General features: G+C 28.3%; 1 protein-coding gene across 3 annotated transcripts in view; it reads right to left on the minus strand.

Moving 5' to 3' along the window:
* Positions 1-19,279, minus strand: part of LOC112693143 (hepatic leukemia factor) — a 73,123-nt gene extending 53,844 nt beyond the window's left edge. For 2 of the 3 annotated variants that reach the window (XM_025568072.1, XM_025568071.1), the window contains exon 1: positions 18,727-19,279. In XM_025568072.1, the coding sequence (XP_025423857.1) occupies positions 18,727-18,823 (97 nt within the window). In that variant the 5' untranslated portion in view covers positions 18,824-19,279. The remainder of the gene's footprint in view (positions 1-18,726) is intronic. The other variant, XM_025568074.1, reaches the window with a different exon arrangement.
* Between the last annotated feature and the right edge of the window lie 7,922 nt (positions 19,280-27,201).

Consider the following 27,201-nt stretch of genomic DNA (forward strand, 5'->3'; position numbering starts at 1 on the left):
TTTTTCTCGTCATTATATGATTTCGAGTCCGTTAATTGTTTGTAATTATTGTAGATTATGTTCTGAAGGTGAGTATTTTTTTTGATATAAAATCCAATATCGAAACAGTAGCTGATCACTTATAGAGATAAATATTAAAAGTTTCGACGGGTGGGAGTGAAGTGGCAGCGGTAATGCTTCGCAAAATACTTGTGTGTCACGCCCATCATTTTCGATACATATTCTCTACATTAAGGACCTATCGAACGTCGAAATATTTTACTCTTACCACCCGAAATAATGTCAGTCGTAAAATAAAAAATGATGTTATTATTAACATTGTGATCCAGGTCTTCCTCTCTCCTTATATTATAAAAATATATACACGAAATGTATATAAACTAAATACTATTTCGATTTCTGAGAATTGTTTGTAAGACCTGTTTACAGTTCGAAAAGGTATACATAAAATACTAAATTGGAATTCTTTTTGGTTATATGCATATTATCTATAGGTTTTAAATATTAACATAAAAAAAAAATAATTATAATATTAATAATAATGGATTTGTAAAATAGGAGGGAAAAATATTCGAGTAGTGATACTTGTTGACGGCGATGTGTGATTTTAATAGAAAACAAGGTATATTAATATGGTATGTTAATAATTTTTTTTTTATCATTTACGTTGTATTTTTTAGTAGATATTTATATATATAAATAAGTTGCACAAATATCCTTGGAACTCGGAATAATTTTATGCTTATTCAACGCATTTCGATGATAATAATTGTTATTTATTTATAATTAAAAGTATTGAATTATGAATTAGTTAAGCATATATTTTGAAATTAATAAAATTCAAAGTGATGTTTTCGAGAAATGTTAAACTGAACCATGATTTGAAAATAAAAGCAAGAAGGATGTTATAACTAAGAAAAATGCACCATTTTAGTAAGGATTTGCTATAGATTTTGAACAAATACAAATTTGGGGTTTTCAGGTCTCCCAAATTTTAGTCATACATGTATAATGACGTGTGACGTTCTACCGCAAAAACAACCGAATGCTCATTTTACTCCAAAAAATATTGTAATATAATAATTTGTATTTTGTTATTGCATTGCTGTAATGTTTTTGACAAGAGAAACAAAATAAAAATAATTTTTATCTAATTTATATATTTCACATATATTAAATTTAAATTTAACTAATACAATAAAAAATAAAATGATGTATGGACGTATATAATACTATCGTTCTTAACTGAAATGGACGAAATTGAAATTTACAGTTAATTTAAGTATGAAATATTCACTTGGTGTTGTACACAAATAGTTTAACATTATGTTATACAAGTACTAATTTCATTTGTCACAAAACTATCTAACCCATAGTTGTGTCAGAAAAAAAATATCATTATCTTTAAGCTTGTTTCATTCGATTCGAGGTAATCGGTAAAATAAAATTCCGGTATCAAAGATTGTTATGACTATAAATCCGAGTGGATCGATGGGAAACATGTAGTTTTCATAATAATTAATTGTACTTTTAATTTCTATCAAAAAGCCATTCCCTTTAAATTTTAACACCTCTGTATGGATCAAAAATTAAACACGATTTCTTAAAAGAGTTATTTTTTAATTTTATAAATATATTTCAAAACAATCACGATCAACTATCAAGTAGGAATTATAAGTTACTCGTAAGTTATATGTTTATCTTATACAAATAATTCTTTGCCTTTTGGTTGAATAGTGTATTTGCTAGCAGACCATCATAATATCAGACTAAAGTTTCAAATATTTAATTAATCAGATATTAAAATTGTTGATCGTCCTAAATTCATATATACAGTATAATATGTAAGATATTAAATCAATAATTTCCTATTTAAGCACTTAGTGCGGTTCCATTATGAAATACATAATTACAATCATTTAATATAATTTTCTTTATTCTTGAGGATGGGCTTTCCATAAATGCAATTTTTTATATAATTTAATACTATTTCAATCAAATAATTATCATTATTATTCAAATTTACCATATCTATGTAACTGTAAAAATACATTAATGTACAAAATGTAAACAAAAAATAATATTAAGTATTGTTTAAATTGTTTTAAATTTAAATGACTGACATTTCATATTTGCACTTATAATATAATTAGTCACCCCAGCTAGAAATCGTTCTGCAACCACAAGAGGTCGAACATTCAATTATGTCTTAACCTCAAAAAATGAGTCAGTAATATCCCCTCCGGATTCTACTTACTGGCCTTCCTATAGTAATAGTCTACCTGATATCCTCGACATATTCATTGCGAAAATACCAAATCACCTTAATACAAACGTAACAAACCTAGAAAATGTCTCCTCTGATCACACCCCAATCTACATGGAGCTAGATGCCATGCTTATTAAATTTACTAGGCCATCTCCCACTCCTAGCTGATCAATTTGGTCTAAATTTAGAAATTTAGTCTCCAACAAAATTAGCATCCAATCATCCTTAAAAACTATTTTTGAAATATACAAAGCCGTTCAATTTCTAACTACCTTATTCCAAGATACTGCCCTGGCTGCTTCAGTATATGATTCCTACCCCATAAATAACTCAAAAACCTCTCTTCACATCCAGCATTTAATAGTTGAAAAGCGCAGAACTCTAGTCCAGTGGCAAAGATTATAATACCTCATAGACAAAGCAAGACTAAATTATTTGAAAAACAAGCTTATCAGAGTTATTCAAAATCTCAAAAATGAAAGTTATTACTCTTAAATTCAAAACTTCTCAACAAAATCTCCACATTGTTGGAAGGCTACAAAAAAATTTTATATTATAAGCAGTTATTTCCCCCATTTTGCAAGCCTAACAATTCATAGGCCACCACTGACACAAAAAAATCCAATGTTTTTGTATCTCACCTCACTAGTGTTTTTAAGCCTCATAACATTAGTCCAAACAGAATTTATCTTGCACGTATTAAATAATCTATGAATTCCCCCTTTATTCAGCTTACCCAGCCAAATACAAAAATTCAGACGAAGCACATTATAAAAGAACTATAAAAAAAAGCCCGAGGTCACAGATTAGCCTGATGAGGAACTTTATAGTTAAAAATCTCCATAAAAAAATCTGTTATCTTTCTCACTCTCATATTCAACTCTTTATTTCATCTATCCTACTTTCCAGACACCTGAAAACATTCAAATATAATTCTTATCTCTAAACCCAATGAACCACCTCAACTTCCCACCTCTCATAGATCAGTCAGTCTCTTCCCAACCTTTTCAAAATTGTTTAAGAAAATACTTTTGAAAATACATTTACTGCTGTCGGAAAAATCTAAAATCATTCCTAATCACCAATTTGGGTTCAGAGTCAAATACTTTACCACCCATTTACATCAATAACACAATAATCCTGACCTCAAACAACAACTCCTAAACTGTGTCCTACAGGTTATAAAATTACCTAAACATGATCCAGATCTGGTATAAATAATGGAAGATTAAAATAAATGACTCCAAACCTTCTTTTATTGAATTTTTACTAAGACCTAGGAACTCCTGTCTCAATTAATAACAACATGATACCAGTAACCCCTATAGTCAAATACTTACTTACTATATAATAATATATAATACTACTTACTGCTTAAGGTTTGATAAATGACTCAACTGGATACAAAATATCAAAAACAAATCTGTTAACTCTAGACTCCACTTTCTCCGTTCCAATTTAAGCACCAGCAATAAATTGTTAATTTACAAAGGTATTATAAGACCAATATGAGCATACGGAATCTAGATATGGGGCTCTGCTAAACTTACAAACCTACAAGTTATTTAAACATTTTATACTATATGTCTCCGTTAAATCGTCTCTACCTCGTGGTACATAACAATTTTCATAACGATTTAAAAATCCCTACACTTTTTCAATTAAATAAATCCCGCACCCTCTCATTCCACTCTAAGCTAATTCATCGTTATACTAATCCATTAATTAAATGACTACCTTCTTATACGATTCCTAACAATCCTAAAAGAAGATTTAAACGGTCTTGGCCTAGATATTTCCTGGCTTGATCCATTAGGTAGTACTACAGAGTACCTTCCCTCTCTGTTATAATTACCGCTATTTGTCTTTCAAAAATTACTTATTGTATAAAATGTATGTATAGATTGTAATTATTCTTTCTTTTTTTTTTTAAAAAAAAAAAGCATAAGAAGTACTAATAAAATTCAAAATATTTAATGAAGGAAATATTGTTGTTGTTATATTGCGTGTTATTAATGAATAGAATAAATTTATTTAATATACATAAAATTATGAGTTTAAAACTGTAATATATTTTTTAAATCAACTATTTAACACGAAACCACATTAACTATTTGTTTAGCTCACTCTGAAACTATAATTTAATATACATATTTTGTAGATTGATTTTATAGTTAATTCAATAAGACGCATATTTGAATATGAGAATTCATGTATAATACACTTAAAATCAATACACGTTACATATTTTCTACTATTATCAATAGTTTTCCACAAAAAAAATCAATAAAAAATGATAAGACAAGCTTTATTAGACTTTTATTATTATATATATTATTATGTTCATACGAAATAAAATATTAAATTCATAACATCATAATGTACTGTAATCACGCAACGTACATCTTTTACTTTTTCAGTAATTTTTAATAGGATCCTTAGCATAATAATACGGTTTAATAGGCTTACAACAGTGGGACGCCGAAAATATTCGAATTGCACTTAGGATCAAAAAATAGTATTTAAAAAAATTATCATCTTTTTGAAGGGGTTAAAGTTTAGAAACCTCTCATTTCCCTTCCTATCTTTAGAAGAAAAAAAAATTATATAAAAATATAATATATAATAAAAAAAATCATTTTTCGAGTTAAATTCATTGGTTTTTCATAGTTATGTAAAATTTAAATCCAAAAATAACTGTAGAACATTCGTTGAGATATAGTTTTGAAAGACAACCACAATAGGTATAATGTGATTAAACACCATCATTTACATTTTTTTTTTGTAAAATGTAAGATTTCGATGCATAATTAAGTCACGGTCTCGATCGCTTATAATTATTTTTAAATCGTTCATATTTACACAGCAACTTAAAAGTGTGTACTTGTTATAATTTATGTAGTTTACAAAGGTTTACATAGTACGTGGTTAAAGTATAACTCTAATTTTACTGATATCCATATAGTATCTTGGTAGGTTAGATTTTTTCGTCAATTAACATATCTGTGTTATCTAAATAGCATTCACAAACTAATATTATGCTATTAAATTCTTCGTTTGTAAACATAAGATTCTTAATATTTTTAACGTTTATAAAGACGGGTTTTTTTTAAAGAAATATATAGTGAAAACACATTTTTCGTATATAAGACTTGTCACGAAATTTTTTCAGCTATGTCCAATAACACGGTTATAACCATTTTTGTGCACGTGTGCGTGCACATTAATAGTGGAAAATCACTTCAAGTTTTTTTTTTTTTTTGAACGAGTATAGTTTGACCATTACTTTTTTCAAACCCAAATGCAACTCGATGATTTATTTTTCGGTAATAAGTGCAATTCGACCATCCCGGGAAACGCCGAAATGTTAAAAACATTTTCTTTTTGTTGCCGATTAATTTGTTTTAAACGTACCTAATGTTTATCCTTTAAAGTCGACGTTTGGAAATAATTATGTTGGAAAAAACTATCCAGTTACTCGACGAGACGCAAGAACGAGTTGGGTCAGGGTTCGCAACGGGACACGTCAAATTAAAATTTTATCATATTATTAGTATTGAATTTATTAAAAATCATCGAATGAAATATCTTTATAATGTTTTCTTTTATGAATCACTCCTATATATCGCGTGATTGTTTGGCTGCAGTATAATTATGATGTTTTACGTACAAAAAAAAAAAAAAACGATCTCTCTTTGGCGCCCGTAGGTATATCTGATAATTTCTTCGTCGAGCATAGTACAACTCTATCGCATATGTTCACTTGACGGGTTTGATCTCAACCCTTTCGTCCCCCGGTCCCAATCGGATGTACTTCGAATTTGAACTCTCTTGCCCCTCTGCTATTCCGTTCCTAAACATTTTCAAACCGTACGACGATCGCATGGTGCTATACACGCGCGTATATATTTAACGAATATCGCTGACTCGACCCGAATCGATAATCGTACACTGCGTGTAAATTCTGTGTTGTAGTGCCTCTGTGCGTATATATTCAAGGTAGGATTACGTTTAACTCATAATGTGCGTATTTAGCGTTTACGTGTATGACTTTCACTGTGTACATTCGATCTCGGGAACGAAGAGGGTGGTGGGAGGAGAAGGGAAGCCGAAGAAATGTTTTTTCCCCTTCGTACACACATACATACACTCACACACACACGCACACACAAACACACACGCACGCGCGTGCACACACACACATTATATATATATAGGGTCACTGAACGATTTGTCAACTGTTGGGTGAAGCGACATTCTATCGGGTACGCCATACAATAATAATACGTCGACAACAGACACCCCACATCATCGAGAAGCCCGATGCTTCCAGGTCCTGTGGTCACTATATCGTATATCATGATCGGAAACGTATCTATGCAGTATATTAGATTCGCGTTAAGGCACGTAAATATGAGCGAGTACTAACCTTACGGCCAGTGGCGAGTCCATGGGGGAACTGAGGGGGCTGCAGCCCCTCCGAAATTTCAGGAAATCTTAAATTATCATTTAATTAATTAAATAATATAATATACATTGGCAATATGACATACGTTTTTTATAATATACAACGACAATACGACATACGTTTTTTCCATAATCAAACTATAATATCACAAAGACAGAAAACGTGTACAACGTCATGCCTATCGGTATCGATGTTATCCTTAAAACACTATCAATACTTCCAGTTTCAACAGCCACCGCAGTGAGAAGTTTTTCAACATTAAGAAGATTGAAAAATTATCTTCGAAACACATCTGAGTCACGGCTTGTAAGACTAGGGCACTATATATAATAGGTATGGTACTTCGTCATTTTGCGACTCAAAGTTTTCAAAGTGGAACTATATTCAAGCATATATAAACATAATTCTTATAAATTGTTATTATATACATAACTAAATACAATAAACTAATTATATTAGAAATAAATTTCAAAATATATTTTTTTAATGCCAAGCTTACGTAAAATAATATATTAATATTATTTTTATACTTATTATTATTATATTATATTTTTTATTTGATCATAATATTAAATTTTAATACTTATGAAAATTAATTATAAGATACATATATTATAAACCCTCTATATTTATATTTTAGTCATAATTATGACATAGCTCTGAATGAGTTGTTGATTTCCACTTATCTCGCCTATAATTCTGAATCCATTTGTCCTTTCTGCTTTTTTCTCATGGAAAACGGAATAATTTAATTTATGTTTTCTGAGAATTACTACAGTTGGGAGCCATACAACCTCCCATAATAATTAAATTTGGAGCTCAATTACAAAATAAATAATGTAAGTAAATAATAGTTTTATCTTATTTGAAAGAGTCAAAAAGAAGTTGTAAATAAAATAAATACGTATATAGACCAAATCACCAAACACAAAACAACGGCCAAAGTAAAATATAAAAATAATGTGAAATAAATAATGATTATATTATGAAATTATGAATTTATTCGCGTTTATTTTATCAATGTTAAGTCGCAAAATAGTGGCTTAACATATCCATATATCATAGTGCCTTAGTAAGACTAGCTCTATTATATATTCATATAGATGTAGATATTATTGATGATATGGTACTAGACAAGTTTTCGAACAGTGAAAAAGCTAGAAGAATAAAATTAATAATATGATGAAAATAATAATTTTTTGTTTTAAAATTTAAAATTTAGTTTTTTAAATCATTTATTTTACAGTTGTTATGTTTTTTTGTAATTTATCAGCTTCCCTCTCCCCAAAAAAAAAAAAAAAAAAATTAATTGTTGGATACGACACTGATTACGGCTATAAATTTCAACGCGTTTTTCAGCTCTTCGAGATGGTGATGGTAATAATATGTTCCGCAATAATTATAATGTCATCACGCGGTTGTGAACGGAAACGGCGGCGGCAGCGTGTTGATCACGTTTAAAATCACTGTATTGTGTGCGAGCACACACATTATACACTGCAGTTGCATAAATACTCATTATTGTTGTTGTTATTATTATTATTATATTTGTACAATTATTTATTTTCTAGACAATGTCCACGTGACGCAATGATAATACAATACAAATGCGGATTAATAGTCGTTTCTGCTGCTGCTGATGCTTTTGACGGATGGAAGAAACATTGACCGTGCGACGACGAAAACGAATTTCTACGGAGACCGTGTACACGCGCAAGCAACGACTTACGGCCCGTCGTCCACCGCGTATTATTTACCGAGACGTCGAACGAGACCAACGCGCTCCGACGTTCCTTAGCGTGCGCAATATCAATAATAAAAATTAACAGTCGGTATTGAACTCTTGATGCGTGGGCCGAATTCGTAACCTTTTGACGGCTTGATGATAACGGTTTTGTATTCGTTCTGTTCTCGAATCAAAGGTTATGGAAGGCATATATTTCACGGGAACGAGCGGTCCAAAGCCCAGTAGCTTTAACAATAACATTTATATAAGCCCATAAATGCTGTTCGAATGGTATATAATTATCGATTTACATACTGGAACCACGAGTGAACGTTATCAGTAAGATTTAAAAAAATATCATTTCACAATTCTACGCAATGTTATGTACATCTTTGGTCTACGGAACGCGTTGAAAAGTGTTTTTTTTTACCATCCATCCCTGGTAGCCGTTACGACGGTGCGTTTAAACTGAGCACACGTTATCGCATTATTGTAGCTTAAAAACTTATAAATGTACTTCGGAAATTTGTCGTATTAAAATATTATAAACTTCTATCGCTAACACCGTAAAAACACCTGCACTGATATTGCAATAAGTACCAGTTGAATACTTGAATTCCACACCGCAGTATTGATATAAAAGTCAATGAGTTTTCATATTTTTATCTCGTGTACAGTAGGTCAACGTAAATTATTCTAAAATCAACGTACTACAATTGTGGCTATAGTAATAATGGTTTTTTTTTATCATGGTATCACATGTGGAAACGTAGTATGAGTATTCTACATACAAATTGAATCGGTTATGAATAATAACATGCGCGGCCATATTCGTATTATGTGTAGAATGTATTAATAATATTATAGATAAAGATCGACCTTGTCGATTTATGATGTCCGTATGCATTCATGGCTATAATTAAAAATGTTATAATCATTCACATTTTTTAAGAAAAAAAAAACACGCAGTCAGCTGCTTTGTGTTGTACATAGCATGTAATGCAGAAGAATAACAAGGAAAACTCTGCGTTCTGATTCCCCACGGTTTATAAATAAGTCCCGACAACGAATAAAGATGACCTTTCGAACAATATAAAATATACAACAATAATAATCATAAGTCAGTAAAACGAACCAAGAGAAAATAAATAAATAACAAACGCTGCAGAATGGACCAATGGACAGGGTTCGGACAACAGAGTAACCGTTTTCAGTCGGTTTAAAGATTCACTATGAGTTGTATTCATTCAAAAGGTGTTCACTGCAGCATTGTAGAAATAAAATTGTATACGACCTTTTTACACAGAATATTGGTTAGGGTTCGTGTGGGGCATATGTTTATCTTCTTAAGTAGATATGCGTGGGGACCCTATAATTATTATTATTTATCTGGTTTGAGGCGTGTTATTAAGTACAACAACGGTCGTGTGTAAAATAAATCAGAACATTTTTAAGTACACCTATATAACATTATAATAACACAAAATAGATAATAACATTAGTTAGTGGTTTTGTACAACATAATGTTAAACCCCAACAGCAAACTGTAAAGAAAAATTGAAGTACGATCCCGTAATATGTTTTTTTTTTGCATCTACATTTATATATTGTGTAAATCATTAGTAATTTGATACAGTTAAATCAACAAAAGCAATAATATGTTTATTATTCGCCAAAAAAGTAATTGATAAATTCAATTCGATAACCAGTATTCGATAAAATACTAGGCCCTGTACCATTAAATGTAGTGGTACAAAATTCTAACAAGAAACAGCTCGGTGAAAACAACCACATAAAATTATTTGTAACTATCATTGCAAAATAGAATTTAAACAACATTTAACTTCTCACATGAAATGCCATCATTGCGTGTAGGCCATAACCGATGTATTTTAGTATCGAAATGGTTGTGCGCAAAGCGTTTGTATTAAATTTGTTGAAAAATTGTCAAAATAGCACACGATTCCATGGAATAATAAATATTTATTATTTCTTTAAAAGTAAGCCATTTCTGTCATCATAGTTGTCACTGTGAAACATATCCACGAGTTGCTACCATTGAGGTATGAATCTATTAATAATTGTTTATTTATAAAGCAATTATTACCTGTCAACAAGTCATCAAGTATCATTCAGTGCTGTCTTAACTATCAATAACGTTCCTGGGTAATAACATTTGACATCCAATTATCTCCAAAATTTTTTATAAAATTGACTTCGCATTTTCAACATATAATTTATCTCATTCCTTAAATATGTTAGAACTTTTATTTATTAAGGTACCTACCTAATTATTATTATTATTGTTTTTATCTTATATTCATATAAATGTATTAATATTGTTTTGATGATATTTTAAAGTTGACACAGACTTAATTATTTTTGTTAAATGATAAAAAAAAAACAATTTTTTTCACAAAACAAAACATAAAAATTGGTAGTACCTTTTTGCTATTTTTACTTCTTTCAGAAAATAAAAATTGTAGATTAGTTAAGAATTTAAAAAATATACTAAACGTAATATGATGCAATATAGTAGTATTAGCAATTTTGTTTATTTTTTCTTCGACTTGTTTATGTGAATCACTATTTTCAAAAACCTGATTTAATAAGCCGACCAACTGATGAATGTAGTGCTAAATGTACTTTATTCAAAGTTGCTAATTATAAACCAAACACCAATGAATTGGCAATTCAACATAATAAATCATATTAAAGTGATGAATAATTACCAAAGTAATATAATTATATATTATTTAAAAATTACATTTATTATATTAATACTTTAATAATAAATGTTTTCGTATAATATATAGTAAATAAATATTATTTAAATATTATTATACATTTAATGGCACGTTGGATGAAAAAAAAAAAGGTAATTTTTGGAACGTAACGTTAAAATAATTTGCTATCTCTGATCTATTCAGTACATAAAGTCATAAATTGCAATCATTAATAATTTATCAATTATATTAGATCATTCGGTAATAGTTATATATTATTGGAGGCATTTAATTCATTATTTACATAGGTTTATATTTTATAGTATATAATATAAAATTGTATAAGTACTTATCTTATATGTTTCAGTATAGAAGGAAAATTAATACCTATCTAAAATAAAACACTGCATTTTTCTTATTATCATTAATTTTTATGGCATCACCTAATTTCATAATACTTTGGACGCCCTAACACAATTACCCTCCCTTTCAGTGTCAGATTTAGCGGGTGTGCTAGAGTGCAATATGCCGGAAACTCAACCTATAAGGGAACTCTAAAACCAAAATCTAAACTTGAAATCATCAGTTTCGTTATGTTTTTTTATGATCTTTTTTTATATTTGTTCATTGCATTTAATTTAACAACTTTAATAGTAAATTCATTTATCGAAATATCTAAACATATATTTGAATGTGGTGCACAAAAACGAAAATAAAAGTTACTTTTACAAAAAAACATTTTTTTTTTTTAAAGGGGCCTCTAATTAGTACTTACACTCCTAATATTTAGATCCGACTTTACCCCAATAGGACGGTTATTTACATGAATCTATTCAAACAAATAATGAAGACAAATAAATTCAAATGCTATGTATGTATTTTACATGATGAGTTTGATGTATATTTTAGAGACGACTGTTATTGCTAATTATTTTTATTATTGTTGCTATAACCTGTAGATATCATTCAATAGAGCCACCGCAGAAACTATTTGTTAAATCTAATACATTATATGATTGTATCTTTGAAAATATACGATTTCTAGAGAGATCTTATAAATTATTTGAAGTATCTAATATCCGGTAGTTTACTTTTTCTTCTCAATCGGAGTTATAATAAACAATTGCTAAACGAAAAATCAATAAATTTTACTCTGTTTTGAATGCGGACGAGTATGGTAATAAATTTATAAATGTTCAAATATTTTCTACATCTAATAACAATAATTTATACAAAATCAAGAGATTATGTTTAATTGTATTTTAAGTTATAACTACATGACTACTATTTGTAGTTATTGTACGTAGTATTGTACTAAATACGCATGTATTATCTGCCTTGACATTGATCTCACACCTCAGTATTAAATTATATTATTACTCGTATAGGTTCCTGTCTGATTTAATAGTAATACATTCACCATTTTGTATCATCAAAATATGTATTGAGATTAAATAAACACAATTTAAATTTTTTAATATATGTTTATGATAGAGAGAAATGGGAAGAGGTAGTTTTGGCGGTAAATCGATGGATCGTAAAGCCCGAAAAAAAAATATATCTTTATAAGAATAATCGTATATTTTAATAAAATGCAATTAAAAAAAAAAAGTACAGTCGCAGATCGTACATTTGATAAGAATGCAAAATTAGTTTGTTTTTTAAATTTACGACTCTTTTGAATCGAAGAGTATCTTTCTTGTAAATTCGTTTGGAAATCGTCTCGATTGCACATATTACGTAGCTGTAGGTCAGCTTTGAAACAAGGAAACTATTTATTTATTTTTCTTATGACACCTATATTGACAGAATCAAGGAAAATATATTACATCGTTTAGTGTAATAAATACTATACAATGTATAGTAATTCTTCTCTCATTTACCACCTCTGTTTGCAAAATTAAAACGTTGATAAGTTCACAATATAATGTAAGTATATTATGATGACGTTTAAGTGACTCAAAGCCAACATCGTTTTGGTTTCCAGTTTTATTTTCTGAGTATATAGTGTTCATTAATATTAGCTTCATTTTTTCTTTTTTGTACCATAATTGAAGTTCTTATGAATTTCAGTTTAAAAAGATAGAAATTAGTTTTTCCATCGCTTCTTAGCTTGATAGATACTTTTCAAACGGTTATTTGTTAGTAAAGTGGGAGCATATTTAATATTTTAGTTATAAGATCAAATTTGTATTGTTAAAGTATATAACAACCGTTTTGTTTGACAATTTTGATTTTAATATCCCCAATAGTCTTTTAAAATGTGCCATACACAGATAAACTTTTTCCGAATAGAGGCCTGAATAGTCAAAGAAAGCAGCGGTGGCCAACGGTAAACTGTCACATAATGTTCGGTCTACTGTTTAAATCTATCTCATGCGATCAGTTTATACGGTTAAAACGATATTGAGATGATTGAAAATAAAGTATTAAATTTCGTACAGTTAAGATACAATGTTGGTCAATAGACGATACAATTGTCATAGTCGTGAAAAAATTAAAACTTTTAAAGCTCTTAAGAAAAATTAGTTAACAATAATATACTTCTCGTAATTATAGAGTCTGAAAAAATGTTTAAATTATCTGGAGTCTTATATAACATAGACAACCTTAGGAACCGACCGCCTTAGGAACAATTTAAATTGACCAGACGAGACACATTTTGTCAATAGACCGTATGCAAAGTGACCTAGAACCGTGGGCAGCATGTTTTCATCGAGGGCAGTAAAAAAAAAAACCTAAATATCATTCGGAATCGACATCATGCCATCGTTCGGCCACCGTCTGTTGATTTTACCGCCGGCGTAAAACGGGCAACAGCCATGTCTGTGCAGGCAAACGCGATCGCGACGTACCCGGTATACCTAACCAAGTACACGGTAATGTTGTCAACTTCGCGCACATAATTATTTTAAGCCGAATAAAATACAAGGCATGTTTTACGAATAAAACGTAGACGCGCGCATAGGCTCGACGGTCAGTCGCGTACTTCTATGCGCGTGCTCGATTTCGTGTTCTCGGATTTCTCCAGGAATCGGTGAGGACGTATCGTGTTTCGTGTGAAAATCCGTCGACGGCCAACCGATTATACACGTATCGGTCGTTTTGGTCTACGGTCGCTGGTGCAGACGGTACATACCATACGCGTACGTCTCGCACGAGAGGGAAGCCGAAAAATTATGGGAAAGAACACATCGTCGATCCGTCGGACGCGCGAAATCAAGACGTTTTCCGTTCGAGTTCGAATTTGAATGCGCGTGCACGACATTGTTACGATGCGAACGACGATCTGCAGCGGCGGCCAAATCGGTCGGTCGGTAGTGAACACGAAACAACCGTGTTATAAAATAATCCAACACTACCAGGTAGTGAACATGGTCGCGGGTCTGCGGTTAAACGAATCCTTCTTCGCCTTTGACCCGTTTTAACGGGAACGTAATATAGATAATCACGCATAAGATAATTTTTTTTTTTATTCGACGTAACCTCGGCTTACGTCGAGATGTTTACGGGATATCGAAAACGTTTTTCGTTTTCGGTTTGTGCGTACCTGCAGTAACTGCAGTAAGACGTCGACAGTTGAACATTATTTTCCTTCGCATCAACTAAACGGAGAAAAACACATTTTATAAATGATATTTTTTTTGTTTCTAATATCGTACGCTGTCGACCGAACCGCTAGCTAGACTCACGTTCAAACACTTTCGACCAACTCCTTCGACCGTGTGAAATTAATCGTGAACAAAATCGAACGAAACATCCTTTCGTTATATCCTTTTTACTCGCGTCTACTTAATATATATCGTGTACATTGTACATGTGTACAGTGTATATTGTATGTGTACTACGGACCGAATACACACCCTTATACGATAAGTAACTTCGGTAACTACTACGCCGTGAAGTCTCGTCAAACCGGACACGATTGCCTTCCCGTCAGTATCGTTGGACCGCATTCGGTGTACGTAAACCCAAGGTATACGATGTATTTTTATCATAACGAAGATCAAGTCAAACGATTTAAAATGAAAAATTATCTATTGCGCATGATAATCATTGTACTTGTTGAATTTATATGGCCCATTAAGCTCTTGATTACAATATTGCAGTAATGAAATCGTTATTCTATTTACAAATGATTTTACGCATATAATTACTATTAAACCGCATTCATAAAATATTTGCGTTACAGCTGAAAACGATATAGAGGGCATAATGTATATAAATTAATTTTAACAAAATTTTAAGGAAAAAAAGTAGATTTTTTTTTTTTTAATGCAACACCTTAGTAGTTCATTATAAAATCACTTTGATTTTTTTGTTTATTCCATTATGATTAAATATTCAATAGTGTGTTTATTATAGAAACAAATAAATAGCAATAATTGGCGGGAACAACTTAATAATAAAAAAATAATAATGCGTAGGCCCGTATAGCTGTATGACATGCGCACACACCAATGTTATCGTAAAAAACATCCAATGTATAATTTTATTTTCTTTCCACCTCTGTTTCGAAAAACTGGTTTTAAATATACGGTTCCAGACAACCGAATTTTGTTATTGCACCATGTTGCACGAATTGATGAAATATATTGTTTGCTGTTCAGTGATGAGAAGATTAATTCTAATGAAACTTAGTTTTTTTTGCCTGCACGAATACAACGACAGACGTATTTAATATCAACAAATAATATATAATATATAATATGCCAATATTTTTCTCCAATTTGAATGCTCTGTACAAATGGTTTTGTGGTCTATTAATTACAGCTGTTCAACGTGATAATAGACAATATTCATGGCTATGATTGTTCTATAACAAAACGGTAGTTTAAGAAATATTGTTTAACCTGTGATGATTTAACTCATTAAAATCATGAAGTATGTATAGTATAATATGTAATACATGTAGGTTGATTGCAAAATTATTTACATTATCATTTAGTATCAATAACATAGCAAATTATCATAAATTTAACTAGAACACGGGTTTTGTACATTCGATTAAAATCAAATGGGTAAGTGATTTAATTTTATGATACATTTATAGATTGAGATCGTTACATTATATAAATGATAAGTAAAAAAAAAAATTAATCTTATATAGGTAATTAATTCAATGAAAATATAAAAAGTAATATTTATAATTTTTCAGCATGGTTTTTTTTTAAATTCAATTTTGCGCTACGGTTTTATAGCAAAACTGTTACATGCATGTGAAATTAATATAAATATCATAGACACATAAAGGAAGAAACAAAAGAAAGAAACAAAACAAATAAAGGAAGTCGGCTATAAGAATAAAGTTGACGATTAAAGACATGATAGAGGATGAACGGGAAATGATGACGAAGAGGAGAATGTCGAGGAAGAATAGCTAATTTGGAGGGAAATAATATCTCCTACACAAACATAGTGTTAAATCCTACAAAATTAAGTTTCAACTCCTACAAGAGATAATGTTAACTCCTACGAATAATATAATAATAAAAAATATGTTTTATAAAAGTATCAAATTCATATTTAAAAATATAAATCGTAAGATTATTATACAGCATTAATATTAAAAAATCCAAATGACTTAGCAAAATAGTTAAAAAATTAAAATCAAAACAATTGTTTGAAAAGGATAACAATTTAATAAAATAATAGTTTTATTAATTTACCTTTATTTTTAAGGCCTACTGAATGAACTCTAAACTTGAAATTTCTCCTCGTGTATATTTATTTTTTTGTAAACACATAAATGCATATATTGACATTGTTTTTGTCTATCTACGTCGTGTCATCAAAATCAAAAATCGTGTACTCAAGTAAAAATGTTGGAGTGGATGTTATTACCCAAATATTTTTCTGGTAAAATGGTAAGAGTACAGTATCTTTTATCTAAAGGTAAAAAAGTTTTTTGTGTAATTTACATTTGGAAAGGAGTAATTTATGAGGATGGAAAACGGGGGTTATGATATAGGTAGTTAAGAAATAATAATCATAACCGATATACCTAATTCCGACATACCTAATAAAAAAAAACAGACTTCTATTTTTAACCACTTTTCTAACAATACTATTAAACATTTGTTCAATATTTTTGGAATGATTTGCTTAAAATACTATTGACTTCCTTGAATTCATAATCTATTAATTTGTAAGGTAAAAATGAGAAGTACCATACATGCATTTTAAATTTTCAACCTTTATAGTTTATAACATAGTTTTTTTCCATATCAAATCGGGTTTAATTAATAACAATTATATGAATGATCTTTATATATTTACTTAATTTTCAAAATATCTGCCGAATTATATGTATTGTATCGTATTGATAAAAAATGTAATGTACATTTAAAAAATAAATCTTTGGCTCTCGGATATTTCAGCAGTATTTTAATATAGATATGGACAATTGAATTCTTTTATGTATTATTTATTTATGTTATTGTCTAGTTGATGTATATAAATATTATTTATTGGTTTTTTTTTTTTTTTGTTACGTTTTCAGTGTATTAGTTATAAAATAACAATCATGTTATATAAAAAAATGATGAATTTCAATTATTTCATTTAGTATATATCATATATGAGAATTAAAAAGAAAACACTTTTTGGATAAATGTGTTTTAAAATAACAAATAAACCATACTATGAAAATTAATTATTCTATTTCACTTAGTATAATAAACACAAGACGCATACATTTATTTTTGTTATAAATATTATTTTCGTTTTGATATTGTAAAAGTGAATTTTACAAGAAAAAAAATTACCCTGACTGCAAATACGATTTATACATTATATCAAGAACTAATTTTTGTTTTATAGTTTCGTCCAACATGATTATCATTGTGCGAGCTATTAAATACATTTAGTTAAATCAAAACTGATGAAGTGATGGCTTTATGCGGAGGCAACATTGTTCTACCACGTGGTCTGCCATATTACACGCATGCAATTTAAATATTTTCTATTATAATTTTGAAAACAGTTTTTAGTATCCAATTTAGTATTTGTGTTATTTGTGTATATTAATATACATATATGTACACAATTAAATTCATATTTCTGTATACATTTTTATATTATAGGGTAGTTAGAGCGTTAAATATAGGTGTAGGAATAATATTATTTAATTAATTCAATTAGTTTAAAGCCAACCAAAAAAAAAAAAAAAAAAATAATAATAAATAAATAAATAAAATAAAATAATAGCTAAAATTTATTTTTCATGTATTGTACCATTTTTTTTTTTTAATTTTTATCCAATTACATATAAAAATGCAATGCATACAAATGTCAAGGTAAAAAATTGAAAATGGAAAATTCCAAAGAGTTTTGATGATTTAAACAATTCAGTATGCTATATTATTTTGAAACTCAAAAGAGATTAAAAAAATATTAAGTTAACTTTAGGAAATAATTATCATCTATGTCTTATGTGTTATTTTTAATTCATTATTTGTGATAAACTAATTTGTCACAAATTAATCAACGGAAAATGTTCTATATTTATGATATAAAAATAAAAAGTATTACTTACCGAAAAATGGATGGAAAGATTCGTCTAATATAGACTTAAATCCCAAATCAATGTCATCAAATACAGATTCGCCGTTACTAGTTTGTAGATCGCACATAATAACTATTATTCTATATATATTATTCTTTCGTAAAAACGTTATTAAAAAAAATTAATTGTTTAAAAAAAAAAATAAAAAGGCGTCACGGACATACGAAACTAAAACGTTATCAAGTCGCACTACAGTATGATACATGAAAAATATTGTCGAAATAAAATTTAATAGTTCTGTTATATTGTATTATGTACAACAAAAAACGTATATAGTGAAAAGAACGTTGTTTATACGAATTATATTGTTTAAAATTATTCAGTTGACGATTTATGCGTATTCGTTGGATGGTGATAAAAACCGCGATGCGAAGATTGATTAAAATGTTTCAAAATGTTAAAAAAAAAAATTAAATTAAAAAAAGCAAAAGCGAAAACAACAAATTATTTTAATCACATGTATACGACCGTACACGGTATATACCCGGCAGTCGGCACGTACCAACCTACTGATCGCGCGATGGAACTGACCGACGTGCAGAAGCGTCGAGTCTATCAGCTGTGACGTCATTATGTATCTAATTGGGTCCAATCCGGTTTGTTTTAAATATTTTTCATTAACCCCGAGTTCCCGAGCCACTATACAAATTTAAATAATTTCTCGAACCGCTGATAACGATGATAATTTTACGAAACGGTATTGTAATGATCGTTGTATGAACACGTTAAATTTTCGATCGTGATCCACTGCGATATCAACCACATCTCGAGCCGTACATATGAAATGACAATATTGATACTATACGAAGTTCGAATAGTCAACGCGTTTATTTATGACCAGTTCCGTGCACAAGGGTGAAAGGGGGAGGGGGTTCATCCCCCATTAACGGAAAAATATAAATCGTGATTTTCATTTTTGATTGATTATATTAAATATTTTTTAATCTTATTTGTAATAATGCATTATTATGTACTTTTATAGTGTTATCGTATGGGTTACATTGTTTATCGAATTTTGTCATTATCGTTATCGTGGTATAAATTTAGATAAGTAACAACCAAGTATTTTTTCTTACCCCGGTCGGGTAAATTAATTACAACAATAATTTGTATTTTACAATATTGATAAAAAAAAAACAGTTTTAATATAATTACAAAATTAATAATAATTATAAATATATAATTCTATTTACTAATTATTGATATATCTATTTTATACATTATTTTTTAAATCCCTTCCCCTTCATTTGAAATCCTGCGCATGGGGCTGTTTATGACCAATATCATTTTTAATCGTTTTAGAATTGATTTATGAGTTTTACGATTGATGTCGTATCGACGTGCAATTTAAATAATAATAAGCAATATTTTATAGTTCGATCAACTTTTCGCAAATAATCTGGAATATTATTACATTATATTTTCTATTGGTCATAGGTTAGAAGATAAAAATTATTCAAAACTGAAGACACATTGAAAATATTTCGATTACAAGACGTTAATAGCAGGTTTTCATAGCGGTTTAACATTCTCGTCGTGATTTTTGAAAAATGATTTCACAAAGTGATAACGTTTTGTTAACACTCAAAGATTTCAATCCACCGCAGAGAAAAAACGATTCATAATAGTCCTTGTGCGTTTTACCGTAAAAACAAATCTTTTCTGAAAATCAAATTTACTTTTACGCGCGTTTAATGTTTACGACCGAAATTGTTAGATGAATATTATGTTATACAGCGAACATTAAGCTATTTAAGAATTCACAGACCACAAGGCCGTGTCCATAATAATATAGTATCATCATCTATAAATATATATTTAAGGTGCATAAACGTTGTATGTAGACAAAAATACTTTTTATATCTTAAACTACACTTGTATAATTCGTCGACGAGTCTATTTCGCATTGCAGTTAATCATGCTCGTTCAGTTTTGACGTTATGTGTTATACGAGCAGCGTATAAACGTTATGTATATAAATCAATACATGTATACGTTTGATATTTAATTTAATTTCGTTCTTAGAATATAAAAATGAAACTAGAACATTAGTCATTGTAACTAATATCTGATGTGTACGTGCAAAACTCGTTTATATAAATTACAATCGTATTGTTAACAGGAGTGATTGAACCACGATAGTATATGCATGCAATGGTTACAATATTACAATTAACATTTAACTAAATTATACAGACGTTTAAGCGGTTTTATAATGTATTCGATAAAAATCATTTTTACAGCGTTTCAATATTGTTACCCTGTTCGGAATCGAGCAAGTTCATAGTGAAAATAATATCACCTCATAAAATAGAGTATACGTAGACGAATTATATATTATCACTCATACCTATGTACTTGCAGTGTGACAAGCAAACACATCATAATATTACGGTACTCGATTAAGTAATTAATTCATATGCATGGTATACAACTGCATTATTAAATATATATATATATATATAAATATAACTTAAATATAATTGCGTTATTTAGGTTAATAACTAAAACATAAATGACTTGAGCAATGTTTGTCAAAATATTACTAATATTACTCATTATATATTGTAGCAATTATTATTAACACCATTAAAATTATACAAATACAAATACTTATATTTAGCATTTAGTGTGCTGAAACAATTGAATTTATACAATAAATATAAAAAAAATATACATATAGTGTTCGCGGAGCATCCGAGTTGGGTCCCGAATTTTTATAGGTACTACACTAGTTACTGAATATTTTTTGGTAAGTATTACATTATACTAACATTTTCCTTCCCATTTTAAAAGATTTGGGACTACCTATGATCTATTTAGATCACAGGTATGGTTAAAATGTTTTTTATAGTTTTTTTTTTGTTTTTTGTTTCTTTTCCAATAAAATATAAATTATTATAATTGTGTGGGTAAAAATATTAAAATTGTTCAAAATCAAGTATAAAAATACATATTATATAATATAATTATAGCCATATAAGGCAAATTTAAAAATATTAAAAATTTTAAAATCATTATATAATATAAATAAAAATTAATGGAAAAGAAACTAAAAAACAAAAAAAATACCTGTAAAAAATATTTTTAACCATACATGTGGTCTAAATAGATTATAGGCAGTCCTGAGTCTGTTAAAATGGGAAGGAAAATGTTAGTATAATGTAGTAATTACCAAAAAATATTCAGGAACTAAAATAGTAAACGAACTATAACGTAAAAACATTAAAACTAAAATCATGACATTCAACTGCCCATAAACTTTGAATTAATAAATTATACAATATTATAAAATCATATTTACCGATATCAATATTATTTGATTAAAAATTGATTAAAAAAGTATTCTTATAAATAGTTATGCCATTATATTTATGACCCGAAGCTTTTTATTTCAGATTTCAGTATTTATTAAATAAATAATAAATATTTATATTTTATTCTGAGTAATAAATAATTTTAATTAACAATATCAAGTATTTAAGAATGATAATAATACATAAAATCAAAATATACTCATTAAATAATAAGCTTACAATTATTTAAAATTCTGTTATAAAACAATCCATTTAATAAATTATGAATGCGGCTAGATAACAAACGGTTTTGATCTCAGCAATGAGATAAACTGACAAATTCAAATCATGTAAAATTATTACATTTATAATACATTCTGATAACGGTTAAAAAAATTCAAATCAAATATATTCGAACCTTTACGCTAAGCAGAATATACAGCTAACAGCCGCATAATCGCTCTAGTGCCCGGGTTGGAATATTTTTGTGAAAATGAGGAGGGTGCTAATGGATTCGTTATTTTTTCAATGAATATTTTAAATGTATATTGAACGATACGTTTTAATATTATATTTCATTCAAATTAGGAAACTCGTTAACTTAAATGTATTTTATTTCTATTCATTACATATTTTGCTATTTCTTATTTTTTTTTTTAGTAATGCGTATCATCATGTGGTACGCACGAATTGAGCATCATATTTTTGTAATAGATTTAATCGTACTATTAGCAATTGTAAATTCCGATAAGACGGTAGACGGTAGGCCATCAATTTTTAGTACAATATGATCTGTTATCTACCGACAAACATTCTGTTTTTTTTTTTTTTTATTAATATTTAACGTGCGTATATGGATTAGTTTTATCTTCAGGCTATGTGTATTATTATTTTTTTTAATATTTTTTACAAACCACGTGCTGGCAGTTTTCTTTTGATTTTTAAAATAATTGAAAGAATAAGCTGCAGTAATTTTTAAATTATGTTTTCTTTACCCACACGAAAAATATCTAAAACTATGTAGGTACCTACGTCACTATTTTAGATTTCCTTTGGTCGATCATATTGTAGGATATGCAAGCAAAAACGACGATCTCTTACACACAATTATTATGGTTACTTTTCCGGTTACATGTATCTCAACAATGTGAATTAATACATTTTCTTATGCCACACTATTGCCCACTTTTTAACTTTTTATATTTGAGAAAACACAAAATGATTGCACACAAGCAAATATTTTTTATTGATGGATTTAAAGGAATTAATTATAATAAAAATTAAATTGGTAAAATTGAAAAAATGACCAACATTAATAATAACGTACTGAGCAATAAGAAAATATTATATTTATAATTGATACGTAAAATAAATATAAAAATAATTAAATATCATTAAATAATTATTAACTGATATTGGAGTCACGGTTTTGTGCTAAATAGTTATAAAAATATGATTTATTTTTTACTATACATATTACGTTATCATTGATATTGAAAATTTTTTTGAGTTTTATTAACTTATGTAGATATTATTATTATTAATATTATAAAATATTTTACATTAAATACATTATAGGACAATTATATAAGTATATATAAATAAATTATAGGACATTTGATAATTGTATAAAATCCAACAATATAAAATATTTTTTTGTGCGCAATCGTGTTGTGTTTCTTTGAATATAAAAAGGCGAAACTTTCTCAACCATGTTTATGTTTCTCAAATATAAAAAAGGTAAAAAGTGGACTATCGTGTTACGCACCTGGACCTTCTCCTACTCAGGGAGGAACCGAGTCGATGCTTTTATCGGTAACGCATTCCAATTCATCTCCAGAAAAGACACTTTAAACAATAACTAAAATTATTTTTTCTTCGTGCAAATGGATTTCATATAAAACTTCAGAGTATTTTCTGGAGCTCGGAATACGATATTCTTATTTATCAAAATATATAATATCGTTATCGGTTGAATAACTAATTTTTATTCATTATTTATTAGCATTGATAATAGTAATTTCGGTTAACTCTTATCAAAGTGTGACCATGACTAATGGCATTTTTAACGCATTTCACACTATACCCCATGTATTATCAAGATAGTGCTATCACATAGTGATGCATTCACAGTTTCTGAGTGCCTAAGTATGAACATTAATTGTACATATATTGTATAATATTAGTATTTATAATCAATGGTATGACTAAATGATTGATAAAAATAAATAAATAATTGAACATTAATGCTAACGATGAACAAACACTAATATTTCAGTTATTAATTTCTATTAGAATGAATTTTTAAATGATTTTACTAGTGAATATTTAAGACATACAAATTATTAACACTGACAGTATTGATGTTACTAATTAACTATATATAATATTATTGGTATGAATTATTTATTATTAATCAAACAAAAATTTGTTAATTAGATAAACATTACTAATAAATTATATATGGAATTCAGCATGTAATGATCATCTTAATTTGTAATTGATGTAATAATGAGCATTAAATAATTTATTTTAATATTAAACTGATTTCCAAGATAATTAACAATTATAATATATCAAATTTGATAGGTATTATACACAATAAGTTTAATAATATCGTCCTTTATCTAAAACAAAAGAATTAGTTCAAGTATTTTTTAGATTCTGAATGGAACGAGAAATTTATAATTTTACCAAGATGTATGGTTTTTCCTTTTTGGTCTGTGTACACGATTTTGACCAGAAATATTGCTTCTATCATCATTACTATATAACATTTCTGATAGGAAATGTTGCTTAGTTGATACTTTAATAAGAGTTATGTTACGAATTTCCCAATAGCTCACTGAATAATTGTAAATAACTATGGAAAAGTGATAAAAAATAGCAAGTAGAGTAAATTTGCATTTTCATTGAATATTATCACCGTTATTAGTTTCATTCACAGATTCATTACTGTTTTACTCTGGAGTAATAGTACACACAAAAATGTGTAAAACATAAACTGGAAAGCTAATGTTTTCAAAATCCCAAGTACATTGGTAATATTAAAGAACAGTGGTGCATAGAAGTATTTTGAGAGCACATGCAACTAAAAAAAAGTTAACTATCCATCCACCAATTTTTTTTTTTTTTTTTAAAAAAAACGTTCGTTTAAATTTTTGTCTGTAATTGTAATTAAATCTTAAAACAACTATAAATTTAAGAAATTAAGATTTATTATAATTAATTAAAATTAAGATGTCTACACCCAGTTCCGTATAAGTATAATGTTTGTGTTATAATAATAATGTTATTTGCTTACCATACTCCATAATATTTAGTATCGAAGTTATCTAATTATATACCCACCAACCCACCCATACACCCACTCCCGACGAGAGCACATGCAATTGCACTCCTTAGTAAACTATTTGGGCGCCACTGTTAAAGAACAATATCAAACTGTAACATCGAACATGATGTGAAATTTTATAAATTAAGATTTTGTGGCAATACAACCGAATAGATGTAGTAGTAAATTAAAAATGTGTAATCTTATACGTGTATATTACTATTGTACACGTATAAAAAAACAAGTGTGTTCAAAACTGTCTACATATGTTACATACCCATAAAATTAAGTTCTTGGTGCTACAGTTCAAAAGTAACATTTGAATCGTTTTATATTTAAAACCCATTTTTTCTGAGTCAATAGTTAATCGTAGATTTCTTATAATTATTAAAATTAGCAAATTCACTTTATTCATATGATGTTCGTTGCGAATTATATTAAATGCTTTAATTATGACTACAGTATAGTGTTGACTGTTATTTCTATTCGATTAAATGTTTTGTTTCTGATAACAATCTAAATTATTCACGAGTTAAATCAGTAATATTTACTTAGTTAATCGAAATAATATTCTGCTACATAGTTAGATAACTTATATTTAATAGACGAAAGAATTAACTTAAACGTTTATATTTCTTGGACATTGTGCACTGATAGTGCTTGAACAATATCTAAGTGTTAAATCTGATATTATTGCGCAAATCATTAATCATATTAGGTTATTAATATTATACTTTAAAAATATTAAATTTAATAATGATGATATCATTATTATTATGTATAATTTATTTTATTTTCATAATGTTTTAGAATCGATACCTTAGTGATATGTTTATATGGAGTTATACTCATAGATAAAACAATGTTTTTAAAATAGACACAAATTTACATCTGTGGTATACAATTTACTTCAAAGTGTTACTTCATAAAATTGGTCACCAGTATACGTATGAAATTTATACTATTTTATTCTTGAAAAATATTAAATAATATATAATATAATTTTATATAATAAGGTGTTTCAACATTTATATTGAAGCATTTTAATATTCGTATTATAAGTTACAAATATATGACTCTCATTGGTGGTTGTCTTATTTTACATCCTGAGTGGTTGATTGATTGATCATCGTTCTCCAAGTACTCGTTTATCACAGCATCGCAGTAATGTAAGCAACAACATCTTAAGACACGCCACTATGTCTAGTGTCGGACGATTTAAATGAAATTCGTTCTCTGTTGTCGTTATTTGAGCTACTTTCGACCTCTATTTATACTCACATAACTATTGTTTCTGCAAAACGGTAACTTAAATAGGAGAAGTGTTCAAGACTATTACTGACAACACACGATTATAATACTATAAATAATATTAATAATTAATGTGTATACGAAAACATAGTTTTAATAAACTTTTGATTGCATACCATAATAGCATAGTACGTGCATGTAGTACTAAACAGATATTAAGATAATTGATTTGAAAATGCAGTTGTACTTGTTAAAATACAATACACTTCGATGTTTCGTTGGAAGTAATGTTTCAAAATACAATGAGCCATAAAATGCGAAAATTTATTTTACAATTTAAATTTATGTATATAATACTACATGTTCCAAATGTTCTACAATGCAATAATAATGGTCTAATTAAAATAACGATGAAGACAAAAACCGTTTATTTTTGTTTTTCGAACGACCATGAGATACATACTCTGAATAATAATGCAGATGTGCGTTGCGTCAACTCCGTCTACTGCTGAACGTTATTAACTTTCGATTTCTACTTGAAAAATCGCAACAAGTTTTGGGAGA

This window comes from Sipha flava, unplaced genomic scaffold (genome assembly GCF_003268045.1).
Source record: "Sipha flava isolate LNK unplaced genomic scaffold, YSA_version1 81_pilon_pilon, whole genome shotgun sequence".
Lineage (NCBI taxonomy): Eukaryota > Metazoa > Arthropoda > Insecta > Hemiptera > Aphididae > Sipha > Sipha flava.